The sequence below is a fragment of the Hippocampus guttulatus genome, chromosome 5 (assembly GCF_054856545.1).
Source record: "Hippocampus guttulatus isolate MCC_2025c chromosome 5, RoL_Hgut_1.0, whole genome shotgun sequence".
NCBI lineage: Eukaryota > Metazoa > Chordata > Actinopteri > Syngnathiformes > Syngnathidae > Hippocampus > Hippocampus guttulatus.
In genome coordinates this window covers 23,602,419-23,623,481 of record NC_141265.1, presented here as the reverse complement: position 1 = coordinate 23,623,481, position 21,063 = coordinate 23,602,419, and the positions used below count along the sequence as shown (strand labels likewise).

Here is a 21,063-nt window from a genome sequence, read left to right as displayed (position 1 = left end):
CCATTTTAGAGTGACCAGTAGCAGTATTTGTAGTACAAGAAGAGTGACTACGTCAGTGACCGTTTAGGGAGTTAATGGCTAGAGGGAAGAAGCTGTTTAAGTGTCTACTGGATTTGGTGTGCATGGATCTGTAGCGCCTGCCTGAGGGGAGTAGCTGGAAAAGGTGGTGGGCAGGGTGCGGGGGATCTAGGAGGATTTTCCGTGCCCTTGTCTTGATTCTTGCAGTGTGCAAGTCCTCAAGAGTGGGTAGGGCGGTGCCAATGATTTTTTCCGCCGTCCTAACTGTCCGTTGAAGTCAGATTTTGTCCTTTTTTGTGGCGGCCCCAAACCAAACCGTGATGGAAGAACACAGGATTGATTCGATGACTGCCGTGTAGAACTGTCATAGCACCTCCTGTGGCAGGCCATGCTTCCTCAGCAGCCTCAGGAAGTACATCCTCTGCTGGGCCCTTTTCAGGATGGAGATGGTGTTGACTTCCCACTTCATGTCCTGGACTGTGATTCCCAGGAACCTGAAGGTCTCGACGGTTGACACAGGGCAGTTGGATAGTGTGAGGGGCAACTGTGAGAAGAATGTTTCCTGAAGTCCACGATCATCTCTACAGTCTTGAGCGTGTTCAGCCCGAGGTTGTGTCGGCTGCACCAGAGCTCCAGCTGCTCCACTTGTTGGCGGTACGCAGACTCGTCGCCGTCTTTGATGAGACCGATGACCGTGGTGTCGTCTGCGAACTTTATGAGTTTGACAGCTGGACTTGTTGAGGTGCAATCGTTTGTGTAGAGGGAGAAGAGCAGTGGAGAGAGGACACATCCCTGTGGGACTCCAGTGCTGGTGGTGGGTGTTGATGATGTTGTTGCTCCCAGTCTCACCTGTTGTGTCCGTCCCGTCAGGAAGCTGAGGATCCACTGGCAGATCGTAGGGGACACACCGAGGTGGAGAAGTTTGGGGGTGAGGAGTTCCGGGATGATGGTGTTGAACGCAGAGCTGAAATCCACAAACAGAATCCTTGCGTAGGTCCCTGTGCTGCCGAGGTGCTCGAGGATGTAGTGCAGACCTATGTTGACTGCGTCTTCCACAGACCTGTTTGCCCGGTTGGCAAACTGGAGAGGGTCCAGCAGGGGTCCGGTGATGTTCTTTAGGTGGTTCAGCACAAGGCGTTCAAAGGACTTCATGACCACAGACGTCAGGGCGACAGGCCTATAGTTATTGTGTGATACTGAATGCGCTTTGTAGAACGCTATCCAGTCAGCAAAATTGGTCTGGCCCAGATCTGGGGCAGACACGGCACATACACTCGGCCCACATACCTCAATGAATGATGGTCCTGCAGTGGCCCACGTCTGGCATCCATGATGTGGGCCGCATTAGGCCCAGATCTGAGCCGCATTGTATAACCATATCTGGCCCTACTCCGGCCCCATGCTGGGCCAGAATAGGTTACTGATATCAGCCTTAATTCAACCTTAACTCAGCCACATCTTTCATGAGCCATATTTGATCCACATTTAAAAAAAAAAAAGTCTCAAAAACGGCTGTTATAAAAATATGTTTATTGTCATAATTTGTGAAACCCACATATAACTCCACATACACTGGAAAAATGCACTTTCTTTATTTAACAGTGAACACAAACTCCAAATTGGGATGCAGCGTACTCTTGAACGGCATTTTTCTATCCATCAAATTGTTGCGCTCTCCATGCCCTTTTCTTCTCATGCTCTCCTTCCTGTCACCATCCCAATCAGGAGTCAGAGGTAGTTGAGGTAGTTCTTTTTTCTCTGAAGCCATAATGATTTTCACTTAATAACACATATTTATGTATGAAGTAATCAAGTCAGCAAGAAAATCGTTTTTTTTCTAATATTTTTAAGAATTGCAGCAGTGATATTGTTCGCACTGAGCATGCGCGCTTTGCACGCGGCACGGAGTATGAGAAGGAAGTGTTGACACGAAGTCGACAGAGAGAGAGAGAGAGAGAGAGAGAGAGAGAGAGAGAGAGAGAGAGAGAGAGAGACACGGAGAAAATAGGTCTACCGAAAGCGAAGAAGAGTAAAATATGACGAAGCGTATGTAGCGCTTGGCTTCACTGTGACTACGGTGGGAGGAAAGACAGTGGACAGCGTGAAGCCAAATGAATTAAGGCGTCACTTACAGACATTACACCCCAATTCCGTTGATAAGTTTTTTTTTTTCAGTGAAAACGTGCGGAATTTCTTTTTTCTCTGAAGCCATATTGATTTTCACTTAATAACACATATTTATGTATGAAGTAATCAAGTCTGCAAGAAAATAGTTTTTTTCTAATATTTTTGAGAATTGTAGCAGTGATACTGGTCTATAATTTGTAAATAAGTGTCTTTCTCCACTTTTAAAAATTGGAATTACTTTTCCTGTTTTCATTTTCGATGGAAAAATACCAGCTTTAAATGAGAGGTTGCATATATGTCAAAGGTCGCACTACGAGTTCTATAATCTGTTTTACTATTATCATATCAATATTAAAGCAATCAGTTGACTTTTGTTTTTTAAATGTTTTTACAATATTTAATATTTCATTATGATTCACAGCAGTAAGAAACACTGTGGAAGAGGGGTTTTTCATGTATTTATCTCTTTCAAAATAATTTATTGGATCAGGAATTTGTTTTGCTAGGTTACTGCCGATATTAACAAAATACTTTTCATTCATTTGCAATTTCTGCAGTTCTCTTAATAATGGTATTTTCGTCTTTCATAAAGTACTCTGGATAATCTCCTTTTTTTGGAGCTATTTCTAATTACATAATGTTCCTTATTTCTTGAGTGTTGCTTTTTTTCTGCTCGGGTCATGCATGAAAATAATCTCTCTTACTAGTTCTTATAATATTTACTAATTTGTTTTTATAGGTCTTATATTTTATTTCAGCATCTTTGGTTCTGAGTTTTAGAAACGATTTGGATAAATTGTTTTTCTTTTTACATGCGTTTTCTATGCCTTTTGTTTTCCATGACTTACTTTGGTCTTTGTATTTTCTGGAGACCTTAATTACTGGGTCATGTTTATCGTATAAAGAGGTTATGGTTGACTGAAATGCGTCAAACGCAGTATTTGGATCTTCGTTTGTGTAGACCTCGGACCAATTTTGTTTGTCTAAGTCAGTGGTTCTCAAATAGGGGGGGGGGCACGAGGCTCCATCGGGGGGGGCGCATTTAGCCTCGGGGAACATGCTTCTTTATTTTGCTTTTTTTTTTTACTGTCCTAGAATAACGTGCAATTGCACCTCGACTACATTAGGTGGCAGTGCCGCTCACCTTGGCAGAGTGGGCAGGGAGCATTCTGTTGGTGTTTTGTTCGCACTGAGCATGCGCGCTTTGCACACGGCACGGAGTATGAGAAGGAAGTTTTGACACGAAGTCGACAGAGAGAGAGAGAGAGAGAGAGAGAGAGAGAGAGAGAGAGCGAGAGAGAGAGAGAGACACGGAGAAAATAGGTCTACCGAAAGCGAAGACGAGTAAAATATGACGAAGCGTATGTAGCGCTTGGCTTCACTGTGACTACGGTGCAGTGGCGGTTCTGGGGGGGGGCCAACGGGGGCCAGTGCCCCTGTAGCACCGATTCTGGCCCCCCCTGTGGCCCCCCCTCCGAGCGCAGATTACGCAGTCGTGCCGAGTCGCCGACGCGAAAGGTGGAACCAAAGCGCGTGATTTAACATTCTATGAGCGGGAAAATGAGAAGCAGTCCGCAGAGAAGGAAATTACCACGACACGAGTGCTATTTGCGTGTGTGTGTGTGTGTGTCTGTGTGCGTGCGTGTGTGTCTGTGTGAGTGTGCGTGTCTGTGTGTGTATGCGCGTGTTTGTGTGTGCGTGTGTGTGTAACTTTTTTAGTCTCCCTTTTTATTTTTATTTTTATTTAACAGGATCAATATATAAGACATTGCCTTTTAAAATTTGGATAATTATATGCATGTAAAACATCAGCTTCAGTGTATTTGCAATTTTTGTCCCCGGCAGGCTGGTACCATATCATCCCCTGGCTTGAATATTCTCAACAGACGTATTGTTACGCTTGCAGACATTTTAGCCCTCCTAATAATAATAATAATAATAATACATTTTATTTATAAGCGCCTTTCAAGACACCCAAGTCTGAAGAAATAAAAAGTCAAATAAGATTTCGAATCTGTCTTTTTAGCCCTGGGTTGAATGTGCCCCCCCCCCCCCATCAAAACCCCTGGCCCCAGCCCGGCCCCCTCAGTGAAATTGATCCAGAACCGCCCCTGCTACGGTGGGAGGAAAGACAGTGGACAGTGTGAAGCCAAATGAATTAAGGCGTCACTTAAAGACATTACACCCCAATTCCGTTGATGAGGTTTTTTTCCAGCGAAAACGTGCCGAATATTGCCAAAATTTGGATAATTATATGCATGTCAAACATCAGCTTCAGTGTATTTGCAATTTTTGTCCCCGGCAGGCTGGTACCATATCATCCCCTGGCTTGAATACAGTAAATATTCCCATCCCCGGAATTCTATGGAAAGGAATATCCTTTCACCTGGAATAAAAACCTATGCATTAACATTTTGACTACGATATTACGTGTTACCGGAACTTGCGTAAGCGTAAATTCCACTACCCGTAACCCGGATGAAGGTGTAATGCCGCGGGAGCTTAAATACACGCAACGCCCACCCGATGCGACGGAAAAGACAACGCTGAAACAAGTTTTCACTCCGCGTTTTTCGATCATCAGATTCTAAACGACGACGAGTTTTTATTGCCGTGCGTTTTACTGTAATTGTGATGATTTTAACTTTATTCACTTACGTCCTGGAGAACGCGGCACTAGCTTAAAAGCAGCGCCCACTCGACACGACTGAAGAAACGTGTTCGCTTCGCCGTTTTCATTCATTTATTTTCGAAACGAAGACGTGTAAGTGACTTTTTATTGGCATGCGTTTTACTGTAATTGCGAAAGATTTTAACTTTATTCACTTACGTCGTGTAGATCATCGCATCGAAACGTAGAAGAACTGTAACGACTGGAGCGGAGCGAGTGAAATGCATCCTTTTGAGCGAGGCTGGACACAAAGTTAAAAACATCCAGCAGACACTTGGAGTCGGAAAGACGCAAATCTACGAAACTTAATTTGATTTGACTTTTTATTTGGTCTCTCATAGGAGAAACTTGTCTCGGAGGACATGCCCTCCTTGCTGCTACATGCATTGAACAATACATACACATACGCTACACCACATACATTGGACAATACATACAGTGATAAGTCCTATAGATAAGTCCTAAGAAAGGACTTATCTCTCGGGCCGCATGTGGCTCTTTGGCTGGCTCAATGCGGCTCCCGGGCTTTCAAGTAACAAACGTCGAAAATTTCTCGGCGGTGGCACTGCCATTCAAACAACGGCGCTAAATACACAGAATTTACTATGTCACCCTATCATCAATCCCGTTACTTGATTGACATACAGGGCAACCAATCAGATAACAACTGAATCACCGCTTATGCGCAAACAATGGTGCTCAGTGCTTAGCGCTAAACTAGTAAGTGAATTACCTCAGATTTTAAGGCAGGGGTGCCCAACACATCAATTGCGATTGACCGGAAGCCAACGGACTGGTCCCAAGTCGAGCGCGAGCGTTGGGAGGAGGAAATGGGGGCGAAAAAGATTTGTGCGTCTGTGTGTTTCAATTTCGTTCAGGTTTGGTGACGTTCCGGCTGTCGCTTTCTCGGCGTGTGTGCGTGCTTGCGTATGTGCACGTGTGCGTGGTTGGGCGTCCGCATGGGTGCGTGCGTGCGTGCGTGCATATGTTTATGCTTGCACGTCCGCAATCGGTCGATCGCGGGAGGTTTGTCCCTTGAAAAGTCGATCTTCGGTCAAATGTTGCAAGAATCAAGACAAAGGCACGGAAAATTCTCCTGGATCCCCCGCACCCTGCCCACCACCTTTTCCAGCTACTCCCCTCAGGCAGGCGCTACAGATCCATGCGCATCAAATCCAGCAGACACTTAAACAGCTTCTTCCCTCTAGCCATTAACTCCCTAAACCAGGGGTGGGCAAACTACGGCCCGCGGGCCGGATCCGGCCTGTTGGTCTTTTTAATCCGGCCCGCCGAAGATTGGTGCACAATTAAGGTTTGATTGCATTCATTTCGTTTGGACTTGTAATGACAGGTATTTCAACACCAGGTGGCGCAGTTACTTCAAGTTGCAGAGCACAGGGAGGGAGGGGAAGACGAAGAAAGAGGGAGAGAGTAATGACCATGGAAGGGAAAGTGATATGTATCTAATTAAACGAAGCGGGTAACAAAGTACGAAACATTCAGGAGACGCCTGGAGTCGGAAAGACTCAAATCTACGAGACTTTGAAAAACAAGGAAGCGATTCTTACTCAGTCCGATTCTGGCAATTTCCGTTGCGCGACATCAGCTGAGCAATGCTGTCATGTGTGGTGATCGAGACAAGGTAAAGTTAGAGACAGTGAGTGAGAGGAAAGAAAAGCCACAAGGTCTCTTACTCGTCTCATTTTGTAGCCTATTTCTAACTTTCGGCCCTCCACAATATTTTCTGCTTCTCATTTGGCCCCCCCGGGAAAATAATTGCCCACCGCTGCCCTAAACAGTCACTGACGTAGTCACTCAACAAATACTGCTACTGGTCACTCCAAAATGGTTCAATGATTTTCTGCACCAACTGTACAAACTGTCATCGTATTGTATTCTACCACTGATCACTTTAGCTCTGCTTGATACTTTGCACATTGTCTCACAGTTGTCACTGGGTGGTACCACCGCACTACGGTTCACTTACATTACGAAATGTCCTTCCATACCTATTTGTCGTGTCCTTATTTACGATGATACTAATGCAGTGTGTTATACAGGAGACAAATTCCTTGTGTGTTCTACATACTTGGCCAATAAAGATGATTCTGATTCTGATGTCCCAAGTAGTTCGTAACCACTGCAGCTCGTGTGTGTGTGTGTGTGTGATGTTGCTCTTTCCAGTAACACAGTAAAAAAAAATTGTATCTTAGCCTCTGACTGGTTGGCCACCCCTGAACTGTTTTGTTTCGTGCTTTGTTACAGCTGCTGCTGTTGTGAAAGCGCTATATAAATCAGGATGTATTGTATATTAAAATGTAAATGACATGTTCATATGTTTTTGATTGACATATCATAGCCTTTGATTTCAGCAAATACAACCTCCTAAGGCGGCAAGATCAACAGATAACTATTTTCCGTTCTTTACCCCAAAGCGTTCCCAAGTCACATGGGAGACATAGTCTCTCCAGCATGTCCTGAGTCGTCCCCAGGCCTCTTTCCATTGCTATGTGCCTGGAACACTTCACCAGGATGCCGTCTGGGAGGCATCCTAAACAGATGCCCGAGCCACCTCAACTGGCTCCTCTCAGTGCAGGCAAGCTTGACTCTATATCTCTCCCTGATGACCGAACTTCTCACCTTATCTCCGAGGGAGAGCCCAGACACCCTGCGGAGGAAACTCATTTAGGTCGCTTGTCTCCAGGATCTTGTTCTTTCTAAGCATGCACACACGTGCTCGGCACCTCTCACTGTGGTCAACTCCAGTGTGGAAGAGAGTCCAACCCCTCTAAAGTGGACTGGTACCAAAGTGCAAGGTGTGGGTGACCGTATCTACTTGGAACTTCTCAAGCTCACACACCAGCTTGCATTTCTTCCCTGCCACGGAGGTAACCATCCATGTCCCTAGATCCAGCTTCTGAACATGGACTAAAGAGGGCAAAAAAATGATGAGGAGACAGTTAAAAGTTAAATGACCAACATTTTTTAAAATTTACTCTATCCTGTGTTTTTAAATTATGCACAACTCTCATTTATTGTTCAATAATCTAATTGTCACGTATTTGTTACATATTTTGATGCATTTATTTATGGTTTAGGAAACATTTATGTCTTAATTTGGGGGTATGGGGGTTGGAACGAATTAGGTCATTTAGATGGAAAACACGTCCCTAGATACAAAATTTTCGGCTTAATAAAATTCTTCATGAATCCTTCTTCCACAAGCAAGTGACCAAGGACTGAAAACTCCATTACCGATTTCAACTTCACAAGCATCATTCTGTGGTAGAGTGAGTAAAAATGAATGCTTATTTGTTTTGTTTACGTGTGGCAACCGAGTTTCCGGTTTGAAAAGAGGAACTGAGAAATGCTGCTGCTGATACTTTCTGGTTATCACTTCAAAAGCATGCGCAGAAGGTACGTAGGAGTTGCCGTCGGGGCTGGCTTGTGGTGAGTACCACCGGCGCTTTTCCAGCAAGAGGTGGAATGCTGTTAGTTGTTCAAGTTCAAATCAACGTTATTGTCAAATGTGCTCTATGTGCAACATACAGCACAGATGAAATTTCTTTCCTCTCAACCACAGAAGGTGCCCGCACTGCCATCAACAGAACAGTTAACATAAAATGACAAAATAATACAACACAACATATAAGACACAGACAGTTGTGCAATCTTAACCACTTTTTCTGCATATACCTTGTTGTTTGAAGCAGAGGAGAGAATCAAAATGTCCTTTCACCAGTGAATCAAAGACATCATGCTGAAAATGTGCACACGTTTGCTACATGCTAAGTTTGAAAGCAAACAAGAAGCTGTCGCGTTCATTGACAAAAAAGAGATTGGCTCACATCTCCTGCCCCATGTAAATCCGCTTCAATTCCAAGCTGCGACTCCCAGTTCTACATACGTATCTGCGCTCTGCTTGTTGGCTGCACAAGCCATCCAACCACAGACTGTACAAAAGCACCGACATTTCCGCTGAACAGGCTGTGAAAAATGCTGCCCATTACAGGCGCAAAAACACACTGACCAGCAATGACAGCCAAATGGTGCTGGCATTCCTCCCAATCAAAATCTGTGCTGGTACATGCGTATGTTTTACTCTTTGTGTCTCTCCCAGCGGGTTAATCAGATTAACTTCGTATTTGTGCAGAATAGTGTTGATAATACTTCAATATATTTCAACACTGTTGTTTTTGTTGCAAAAAGCTGTTGCCATGGCAACATACGGTTTGGTAAGAAAACATACATTTTGAGGGTCTAAACATGCATGAAAACTCAAGACTTAGCAAACACACAAGCCCTAGCAACAGCATCAATATTTTATTAGCCCTATAATGCCATTTGTATCATATTTGATACATGCATTTTCATTATGTAACTCATTCTTGATATTACATTGAATCATCTGTATCAAATTTGATACTGCAGGTTTAAAATATGATTTTCCCCAAATTTTTATTTTCAGATCCAATCTACATAATGCTTATCAATGGAATACGACAAATATCTAAAACAACATGATATGGCAAAATATTTTTGTGGATTTTCCCAAAATCTGATTTTTCTGGCTATTCCTTAATGGGTCAGGCATAGAGGTCATGTTTTAAAAATAACTTTTCCGAGAGATTGCATCAATTTGTCTTGAAATTGTGGTGCGTCAGCTAAAGATGTTCAAGTTATGAAATAAAAGCAATGTTTGGTTTTTTTTTTCATCCAACGCTGTTGCCATGGCAGTGTGCTGCTGCAGCACCGGTATTGAGTGTTTCATCAAAATCTACTAAAGGTTGGAGGCATTTGTAACAGCCTACGACCTACAAAAAGTCTTTGTCGAAAGTCAAAAGAAAATTGGCTCCCATTTTTAATTTCCTTTCAAATTTTCCCTCATTTTTGCAGCAATTCCTCACATTGCCCTAGCTCAGTGCTTCTCCATTATTTTCTGTCATGCCCCCCCCGAGGAAGAAGAAAACATCTCACGACCCCCCCCCCCTCCATGCGACTATAAATAGTATAATTTGTCAATAAAATTGTTATCAGTACACCTCTGCATAACACTGTATTCTTATTGACCTATAAGAGAATAACATAGGAAATATGGACCAACTTACAACAAAGAATAGCTTTATTAACTGTAACAGAAAAGATTGAAAGTGCATCTGAAATTCAAAAATAAAATTTAATCCTTAATTAAACTAAAGATTTTTGACTGACCATGTCAAACCATATGGTACTGAAAAATAAAATTACATAAAATCAATAAATATTGCATTCAAACTGTTCACCAACATTAACTCAGAAGCACAATGTTAAAAATGCAAAACAAAAATATATAAAATAATTTGTGCTATTTATTTTTTTAATCAAAGATGTCTGGAATAATGGCTACAATGAGCACGTTTTGCAATGCACAGCTTTTCGTAGCGAGGTTTGAAGCAGGACACAGCAACTCTCGGCTCCTGCTTAATGTGTAGCCGGGACCTGTATTTTAGTTTGTGAAAGTAGCAGTCACAAAGCGGCATGATTGTTGGCAATATTCGGCACGTTTTCCTGAAAAACTCAAGCGGCTTATCAGCCTGATTGGGGTGTAATGTCTTTAAGTGACGCCTTAATTTATTTGGCTTCATGCTGTCCGCTACCAACATTTTTAGACACAGTACGCACACCGATCGTTCATCGTCTGCTACCGTAGTCACAGTGAAGCCAAGCGCTACACACGCCTCGTCATTTTTCCTCCCTTCGAATGCTCCCTGCGCACTCTGCCAATGAAAGTGCCATTGCCCCCTAACGTAGTGGAGGTGCAACTGCACTTCATTCTAGGACAGTAAAAAAAAAAATCTAAATTAAAAAAATTTAAAAAGCATGTTCCCCGAGGTCAAACGCACCCCCCTTGACGGAGCTTTGCGCCCCCCCCCCCCGGGGGGCCCGCCCCACTATTTGAGAAACACTGCCCTAGCTCCTCGCAGTAAGTTATTAATTATGGATGAGAGGCAGAGGAGGTCACAAGGATATAAGTTGAATTATTCAGGACAGATCTAATAACAGAATGACTGAGACTGGTCTGAGTTGTAAGAGGACATGATTCTTTGATGAAGGCGAGACCCAATTGTTGCCTCCTGTGCACACACAGTGTGTTCACGCTGCTGTTGGATATCGACAGTCATTTACCGGGGACATCTGCTAAAGTTGGCAGGGTTTGGACATTTATTAACAGCCATGGAAAACTTTTGGATGGACCAAGTTGAGAAGGTTGAAGAGGCCGAAGCCAGGCAGCAACAGACTCATCACCGAGATACAAAAGAGGTTGGGAGAGTTTCTGCTGGTACTTTCATTTTAAAGTCAATTTATGGCTCAGTTTGATGATCAAGCCATGCCTCTAAGTGTAGTGAAGCAATAGATGTGCTGTACAGAGCTCAGAAGACCATACTAATATTGTACATACTTTTGTGCCTTCGACTGAGAAAGCACTGCCATCAAATTCTACCAAGCAATTAGTAGCAGTTCTGAGGACAACTAAGAAGCCCATATTATTCATGCTTATACTTATTATCAAAAGATATGTACTGTATGTTTTTCTTTTATTCTGATGCTCCCCCCACAAAAAAATACACCCACACTATTAAATTGAGAAATCAAAAAATGAATATCGGCCGCATTACATTATATATATACAGTATATATATACTCAAGTTTGAAAAAAGACTTTTTGAACACCAAATAAATTTTTAGACAGAAAATAATTACAGTACATCTGAAACAATTATCACAATATATTTGAGAGAAAAAGCATGTTATTTTGCCTCATTCAAATCTTAATATCTGAACATTTAAATATGTAAACTAAAGTGCAATCACATTCGTAAATGAATGGCTTCTGGTTTTTGAAATGTAAATTACATCCTAACTTCTCCTCAGCTTTCTTCTCTTTTCTTTCTTACCGCTATTTTTTATTTTTCTTCTTTGTGCTACCGCTATTTTTATTTTTATTCTTCGTGATAGGGGTTCACTTTGGCCTGGGGAGTCAAGTTCAGCATTCACTTCAATATCTGGCGCCATCTAGCGTCGTGAATGGGTATAATGTCTAGACCCCAAATATAAGACGAACCCCAATTTTTCAGTCTTATTTCAATGCAAAAAACACCGTCTTATATTCGGGCCAATACGGTGTATATATATACAGTATTGCCCGGGTCTTATTCTTGCCATTGAGCTGGCTTCTTAGGATTTGCCTCACTCGCTGGAGGTATTTGGCCGTAGCCGCTTTCCTTGTTGCCATTTCGAGGTTGCCATTGTCTTGTGGTATACCGAGGTACTTGTAGCTGTCCTCAATGTCTGCTATTGTTCCTTCAGGGAGTGAGACCCCTTCAGTGCGGACGACCTTTCCTCTCTTAGTCACCATCCGACTACATTTCTCAAGCCCGAATGACATCCCGATGTCGCTGCTGTAGATCCTGGTTGTGTGGATCAGGGAGTCTATGTCCCTTTCGCTCTTAGCATACAGCTTTATGTCATCCATGTAGAGGAGGTGACTGATCGTAGCTCCATTTTTGAGGCGGTATCCATAGCCTGTCTTGGTGATTACTTGGCTTAGGGGGTTCAGTCCTATGCAGAACAGCAGTGGGGAGAGTGCATCACCTTGGTATATGCCACATTTGATGGACACTTACCATTGGCTTCAAGTGTGGTTTTCCACATCCTCATCGAGTTCGCAACGAAGGCTCTTAGGGTCCTGTTCACCTTATACAACTCCAAGCATTCAGTGATCCATGTATGTGGCATCGAGTCATAGGCTTTCTTGTAATCAATGCAGGCTGTGCACAGGTTGGTATGTCGGGACCTGCAGTCTTGTGCGACTGTTCTGTCAACCAGGAGCTGATGTTTGGCTCCTCTGGTATCTCTACCAATGCCCTTCTGTGCTTCGCTCATGTATTGATCCATGTGTTCACTTATCTTAGCCACAATGATGCCTGACATGAGCTTCCATGTTGTGGAGAGACAGGTTATTGGCCGATAGTTGGATGGGATTGCACCCTTTGAGGGATCCTTCATGATCAGGATCGTTCGCCCTTCGGTGAGCCATCCTGGGTGAGTCCCATCCCTCAGCAGCTGGTTCATTTGTGCTGCTAGGCGCTCATGGAGTGCTGTGAGTTTCTTTAGCCAGTAGGTGTGGACCATGTCCGGGCCTGGTGCTGTCCAGTTCTTCATATCTGATACTCTTTCCTGTATGTCTGCCACTGTTATGGTAACTGGGTTCTGTTCAGGGAGGTGTCTGTGCTCCTCTCTCAGGATCACCAGCCGTTGTGCACTGCTGTTATGTGCAACCTCCTTCTCCCATATGCCTTTCCAGTACCTTTCAGTTTCCAGTCTTTGTGGGTCAGCTCTGTTGTTAGGACCCTGCCACTGAGCGTACACTTTCGCAGGTTGTGTTGCGAACAGCCTGTTTATTCGTCTGGCCTCATTCTCTTTCGTGTACCGCTTTAGGCGGCTGGACAAGGTTTGGAGCCTTTGTTTGGCAGTTTCGAGTGCTTCAGGTATGGTCATCTGGATGTACCTCTCGGGTATCGGCCTTTTCATCACACCTCTCTGGGCCTCCGTCAATTGACTCACATCTTTCCGAGCCGCCTTGATCTAAGCCTCCAACCGTCTTTTCCATGGTGGGTAACGTATCTCATGGCTTCCATGGTTGCTCTTAGAGCCAAGCATCTCTAGGATCACTGATGCTGAAGCGTATATCAGCTCATTGGTTTCCGTGATCGTTACGGTAGGGATCGCCCTCAGTGCTGCATTCACACTTTCCATGAGACTTTCAGGTGGTACTTCACAGAGCCGTTGTAATCGGTTTCTAGGTTGCCCAGCTTTCATTCTCGCCATGATCTTAGCTTTCAGGTCAGTTGCTGCCTCGCTCAGCATTTCATTCATTGGGGCTGGCCTCCCAATCTCATCATCTGCATTCATTGGGGCTTGCCTCCCAATCTCTGGTATGACCTCCTCCTCTGATCTGGCAGCCTGGGGCCCTTCACCATGGAATCTGTGTTGTACCTCATCAATCTCAAGTTGTGACAGTAATTGCCGTTTCTGGTTTTGGAACACTGAGCTACTAGTTGTTTCGTGGTCAACCGTGACTGTGGGTTTCGAAGTAACCATTTAGCCCACATTCTCTGCATGTAACCCCTCTGACTAGAGTTGCTTGAGTAGTAGCATTCCAACAGAGCCATGTTATCGCATCTCGCCCATCTCCGTTTTGTTCCAGTAGCCCATTTTTCATCAAGGTGCTCTGGTTCCCCAGCACCTGACGCAGACCTTGTTTGGCCGGGCGACGTCTGAGCTGGCATGTTATTCATTTTATTGTCTCTCATCATTGTATGAGGTAGGCATTAGTGTGAAGGATCTTGCCCAAGGACCCACACCTATGTTATTTCTTGCATGAAATAACAATAAAAACCAGACAGACAACGAAGTACTGGAACTGGTCTGTTTTCAACTGTCGTCTCATACCTTCACCAACAAAGGGTGCCAATATACTGTGGAACAGCCATAAAAGCCTAGTTCACATTCAACAGTATTCACACATTATATCCACATACAAACACGAAAAATCCTGGTCCAACATCACAGTTTTTAACTTTTCGTGGTCGGTCCGGTACCAATTTACTGCAAAAAATGAGGGATTACTATATTGTCAACTTTAGAGTGGAAAAGATTAAATCATTCTTTGCATGCATGTTTTTTTTTTCAGCCTTTTCACACAAACATCAGAATTGAAATGCATTGAATGTTCACTGCTTTCTTTCTGTTCTTCCTTTGCAAGTGCCCTGATACTGGCTCTACCTCTCTCATTGGTGGTGAATCAGAGAGCAGACTTATTCCGCATGATGGCAGCTGTGAATCATCTCCCCACAGCAAAGATGTATGGTTGACATTTTCTGCAAATTATCCCCTGTATCATGTCACTTCTTGATTATCCTGTGAAACACTTAATGTTCTCTCCAATCTATGATAATAGTCCAGAAGTCTTGCATCCTTACCAACATATGTTGAAGGTGAGTCTCACCTAATATAATTTGATGCAGCATGAATGTAAACGAATAAAACAGGCACTGTTTTATTCATTTCTGTATATATGTACAATGTATTACCACGTCTGCACTGCATTATTATATATTATCAACAAACAAAGATGCCAACAGCTCTGATGTCAAATTATGCATCTTTAACTTGACATCTAACAAAATGTATTGTATTTGAATTTGACTTTGTCAAATTCAAATCTACTTGGATACGAGTTACTATTTGCCTTTTTACATTTCTGGGGATAATGGGCAAGTATGAATGAAAAAGGAGAGTGAAACACATCCTCAGTGATAACATGATTTCACATGCCAAATGCTAAAAAACCTTATTTAATGGGATTGTTAGTTGGATTGAGTGGATACCATAATGTTTAGTCTAATTGGTCGTCTATTAAAATGCTTATTTCGGTCAAGTTAGGGAAAAAAATACAAGTGGTAGCAAAAAAAAAAAAAAAAGACAAATATCACAGATATACTGTACAGCACTATGTCAAAGTCAGGGCCCGCGGGCCAAATCCGGCCCGCGAGAAGGTTTTCAGTGGCCCCTGGGATGATATTGATTTATTATTAAAACCGGCCCGCAGACTGTAGCAAGCCGTCAGCCCGCAGAGCCTTTACACGTACCAATACTACGCAACGCAATGCAACGGCAACACACCAAGCAGTTGGCCGCTTTATTCAATATTTATTCGTGCAGCAGTCGTTCGCATAACAGTGACGTTAACTTTCCGATACCCGTCAAAAATGGCAAAACGGAAGGTGGAGACTGAGAACCGAGGGTTTCACACAGGGTGGGAGTCGGAGTACATGTTCATGGACGTAGCTGGAAAACCTGTGTGTCTTCTGTGCGCAGAAGGTGTGGCAGTATTGAAAGAGTATAATCAGAGACGACATCATGAAACGAAACACGCGGACAAAAACAAGAATATGGACATGGAACAAAGGCTACAGAAAGTTGAGGAATTAAAACGAAGCCTCAAATTCCAACAGGCTCTGTTCAAAAAAGCCAAATCACAAAGCCAGGCTGCTGTCAAGGCCAGTTTTATGGTGGAAGAAGCGATCGCTCAATCAGCCCGGCCATTTAGTGAGGGAGATTTCATTAAAAACTGTATGCTGACCAAGTTTGCCCTGAAAAAAAAGCAACTCTTTCTAAACGTGAGCATGAGCAGAAACACCATTGCCGAGCGAGTAGAGCAGTTGGCCAGTGGTCAAACAGAGCAGCTTGTGAAAAGGGGAAAAGATGTCATCGCATATTCCTCGGCTGCAAATGAGAGCACTGACGTTGCCCAGTTGTCAATTTTCATCCGCGGAGTGGACTGCAGCCTAAGCGTGACAGAGGAGTTTTTTTTGGCTTCGTGCCCTATGCATGACACGGCAACAGTGCATGAAAAATGTAAGGCGGTGGGTGCTGCGCAGTCTGTCCGTTTCCTCCCCGATGCAATGGCCCAGCTGCGCATCCAGGCTGCTCAATGTTTTGGCAGCACATTCCTGCGTGAACAACTATTTTCTTTGATGAAGCTGAACAAAACAGCAAACAGAAGTCGACTTACTGCTGAACACCTTCACTCAATTTTGAGGATTTCCTCAGCTCAGAGCCTGACCCCAAATATTGATGAACTTGAAGAAAAGATGAGACACCACCAGGTATCAGCATCAGCCTCAAAGAAGTGAATATTACTGTGCAATCACATGTTCAGAGTTTTTACTCAGTTCGTTTAAAAAATTAAAATTTAATATTTGTTTTCACTGCATGTTACTTCTCCTTGAAGAAAGTGTTTTTGAAAGTTGAGAGGTTCATATATTTTGCACTTTATTTTTCTTGCTTTTCAATCAAATTATGTTTTAAAAATATTTCATTCAAGTGAATGATCGAAAATTGCTATTATTTGTTTTTCTTTACATGTCGCAGCGTGTGACATCTCGTACAACCTAGCGTTTTGAGTAACCCCAGACCTTACGGCGGTCAGTCTTCCCTCATGTCTGGCACGTTTGCGTGGCGGTGGTGGACCCCAAAAAGCAGGCAAGCGGGAGGAGCAGGGTGTACTTAACAAATTGTATTAAAACATAGAGAACTAAATCCAAAACAAAGTTCCAAGAACACAAGGAATCCAAAGTACCAAAACAAAACCATGACTGTGGCAAAAAAACTAACAGGAACAGAACCATGACAGAAACAAACATGACAGTTGCAAGCAAAGGAACAGCAACAATGACCCAACCATGAGTGGTCGGGCTGGGAGTACTTTTAAAGCACTAATTACAAAATGACCAACAGGTGTGCAGCTGCAGGGAGAGCCCTACAGTGCCACCTGTTGGTCCCAAACAGAATCATGACAATGTCAACATCAATGCCGACCGTCCCCACTTACCACAGGACAGCAACGCAGTAAGTCCTCCACGTAAAGTTGGTGACAGGCTTCCACCCAGGTCCACAGATGTCTCTGTCTATCTCTGTCTTCCATACAACCTCCAGGAAACATGGGTCACTCAAGGGACCAAATACAAGAGAAAGAAGGTTGTCCATTATCCACCATTCTCCTTCTTCGTAAACTTTGTGAACAGGTATTCAGAAATGAAGATGGATCCCAGTTTTGCCCTCCAAGGTTCCATCCAACACAGCACTCTACAAAGATGATGAAAAAACTCCCCAGTGATAATTTTATAGTTTGAGCCCTGTGAGTCCCAGGGACTCACTGATTAAAAAAAAAAAGTATGAGTCCCATTATGCATTTAGAGCAGAGGTGGGCAAACTATGGCCCGCGGGCCAGATCCGGCCTGTTGGTCTTTTTAATCCGGCCCGCCAAAGGTTGGTACAGTACGCAATTAAGGTTTGATGTAAATTATTGCATTAATTTCATTTGGACTTCTAATGACAGGCATTTCAACGCCAGGTGGTGCAGTTACTTGAAGTTGCAGAGCACAGGGAGGGAGGGGGAGAGGATACAAATGCCCGCAGTTGCGCTAACTCAAATACCTGTAACTCTGCTCAATACGATGGAATAAGTGTGTCCGTGCCGCCATTTTCAATCATTGGATCGAAAACGGCTACATGCAAGTGACTCTTTATTGCAGTGAGTTTTACTGGAATTGCGAACATTTTTACGTCCTGTAGATCATGGCATCCAAACGAAGAGGAACACTAATGGCCGTGGAAGACAAAGTGAAGTGTATCTGATTAAACGAAGCGGGTTACAAAGTACGAAACATTCAGGAGACGCTTGGAGTCTAAAAGACTCAAATCTACGAGACTTTGAAAAACGCGGAAGCGATTCTTGCTCAGTCCGACTCTGGGTGTTTCCATGCTCAGAGCGAATTGCATGCGGCTCGACGGACAGTCAAGTAAATAAATGTTTCCTGGAATCGTTTGACTGTTATTGTGCTAAAAACTTTCCGCAAACTGGACCGCTAATAAGAGAGCAATCGAGTTCCATAGCGCTATGGGCATCGAAGACTTCGAAGCGTCCCGTGACTGGGTTCATAAGTTCACTGCACGACATCAGCTGAGCAACGCTGTCTTGTGTAGTGATCGAAGGGAGGTCAAGTTCGAGACAGTGAGTGAGTGGAAAGAAAGCCACCAGGTCTTTTACTCGTCTCATTTTGTAGCAAATCGGACGAACTTTGTCATATACCTGTACTGTATGCTGCAGTTTTTGGGCAATATATTGTTGCACTTTGTTGCTTGTGTTGTCACACATGTATGTTGTTAACATACTTGGACGTTCATACAGGACATATACCACAGTTGTTTCACTGTTTTCATTTAAAAAAAAAAAGTATGGTAATACTTTAATGCTTTTGTTCTGTTGATGTTTGGTATGGACTGTCAACATATACATTTTTTTAAATGTACTGTAGTATCTTGTGCTGACCCGGTCCACCTGTCAAATTTAGAAACCAATGTGGCCTCTGAGCCAAAAAGTTTGCCCACCCCTGGGCTAGATTGATCTCTACTGAACAAGAAAAAAAAAACATTGAAACATGCTTGCTTGTATTTTTTTCCACATTGTTTGGCAGTTGGGACAAAAAATGTGAGTTATGTTACATTATTACTGGCATACAAAGACATTGTGCTATCTTCATGGGAAAGTTAAAATCAGAAAGCGTTGTAGTGTTCATCTTACTGAAAATGAGTTACAAATGTTGCACAATTAGAATTGTTTTGCATAATTTCACTGAAGAAATCATTTTTTTCGGCACTTTCATTATTTAGCAATGATAATACTCTTAACAGCTTCTGTAAACAATGTCATTAACTTATTTCAACGTAGAAATAAAATTGAAATCGGGAGTAGATTTCTAACTTTTGGCCCAGCCCTCCACAATATTTTCTGCTTCTCATTTGCCTCCCCCCCCCCCGGGAAAAGGATCAACTTTTCCACAACAGTGTTTTGGGTTGTTTTTTTTCAAGCTTGTATAACGCAATGAAAGAGAGGGCCTGGGGGGCACAAAGGTAGACCGGCGAGAGGTCCGCACAGGTGATTCATATTTTTTCGTGGAAAAAAGCCTATGTTATTTTTGTATTAAATATATTTATTAACAGACTTTACAAAACTTTATTATACATATTTTATACAGTTTTTATTATAATTCCTATTATTACGATTGTTTAATTTGTGTGTGTGCACTAGCGAGCGTGCACAAGAATTAGTACGTGCGTGTGCAAATATGCGTGTGTGCACGCCTGCGAGCATGTGTGTGTGTGTGTGTGTGTGTGTGTGTGTGTGTGTGTGTGTGTGTGTGTGTGTGTGTGTGTGTGTGTGTGTGTGTGTGATGAATGGAATTACGCATAAGTGTGCAATTGTAAAACAAGGCTGTGTGTAGAAAAAAAATCTGAAACTGCATTTAAGGGTGGCTCAATACTGGCTGGCCATATACGGGCCGGAGTTGTAAATTGATTTCTGGCCCAAATACTTCACTCCACAACTGGCCCCCATCTGGTTTGCCAGAGTCAAGCCAGTGCCTCCTTTGCCACTCCTGGGCCGTGTTCGGCCCACATGCATTATGCCAGTGCCGACACAAGGCCAGCTGTGCCAGCTTCATGCCAGATGCCTTTGCTGACTGGGTAGTTGACTAGTGAGTAGGTTGTCACCCACTAGTTCCATTTTGGAGCTCATTAGTTGAACTAGTTAAGTGAAAATGTTGCACTAGTGGAACTAATGGATATTTGGGGCATTACTGGTTAACAAATAAAATGTTTACACTCACGAGTTCGATAACAAGTGTTTAAGGAGCTGAAATTAATTAACTAATCACTCTTTTATCCACTACTCATGGATATTTCAGCTCTCACTAGTTAACTAGTGCAGGAAATCATGGGCCACGAGTTAACAATCCACATTTCACTAGTTAACACACCGATGCTTTTTTATCTTACTAGTTAACTAGTAAGACTGGACTTTTTGATGGCCAAGTGGCCCACTGGACCTCACTAGTTTGGCCCAGTGGGCCACTTGGCCATCAAAAAGCTGACTAGCTGGGAATTAGCCACGACTAGTGTGATTCCAGGTGTCACGAGTTAAGCTTCTGTGAGCACTAGTTGTACAAAAGTGGCACTAGTTGCCAAAAATGCCAAACGTTTCTGTGCAGCTAGTACAAGAAAGTGCAGAACTAGTGTGGCTGAATATCCACCTAGTGCTGACACAGACCAAACTAGTGAAATGCACTGATGATATGGAATAAGTGCTAAAATGCGGCAGTTGTTAGTCAAGTTGGTGCCTCTCACTCTCCAAGGACAGAATTCTCATGTTTTTGCACCATGGACTTGGGGTTAGTTTAGCAAGGCAAGTTTCGTCAAGATTGTCCCGTGACTCACTGATAACTCTCCCTGCGTAGAGATTCGCAGGCTGAGATTTGGCCCAGCTGGTATGCTGTGTGGATCACATTCAACAAGTAGACAAATATACTCCAATTTAATTGTGGCTTGCCTTAAACACCTCTTTATCTAGTATATTCCTCTTTTTATCAACGCTATGCCCTCAAAGACAGGGCAGGTCTGGAGCATAAGTTAGGTTTCCTTGGTAACATGACAACGCTGGAGTTCCCAAAAAGAACACTGCACGGACCGAGTAGAGACTGAACGTGTGTTTAAGCAAAAGACACAACTTAAGTTCGCCTCACATGGGGCACGCACCATTTCTATAGCACGAATGAGAAATGATTTTCTGCTTGGCTCTCGACGAA

General features: G+C 43.2%; 1 protein-coding gene across 1 annotated transcript in view; it reads left to right on the top strand.

Moving 5' to 3' along the window:
* Nucleotides 1–10,804: 10,804 nt before the first annotated feature.
* Nucleotides 10,805–21,063, top strand: part of LOC147205573 (amyloid-beta A4 precursor protein-binding family A member 1-like) — a 40,047-nt gene continuing 29,788 nt past the window's right edge. Inside the window, exons 1-3 of the mRNA XM_086111804.1 lie at nucleotides 10,805–11,116; nucleotides 14,622–14,720; nucleotides 14,817–14,853. Of these exons, the coding sequence (XP_085967930.1) occupies nucleotides 11,030–11,116; nucleotides 14,622–14,720; nucleotides 14,817–14,853 (223 nt within the window). The 5' untranslated portion in view covers nucleotides 10,805–11,029. The remainder of the gene's footprint in view (nucleotides 11,117–14,621; nucleotides 14,721–14,816; nucleotides 14,854–21,063) is intronic.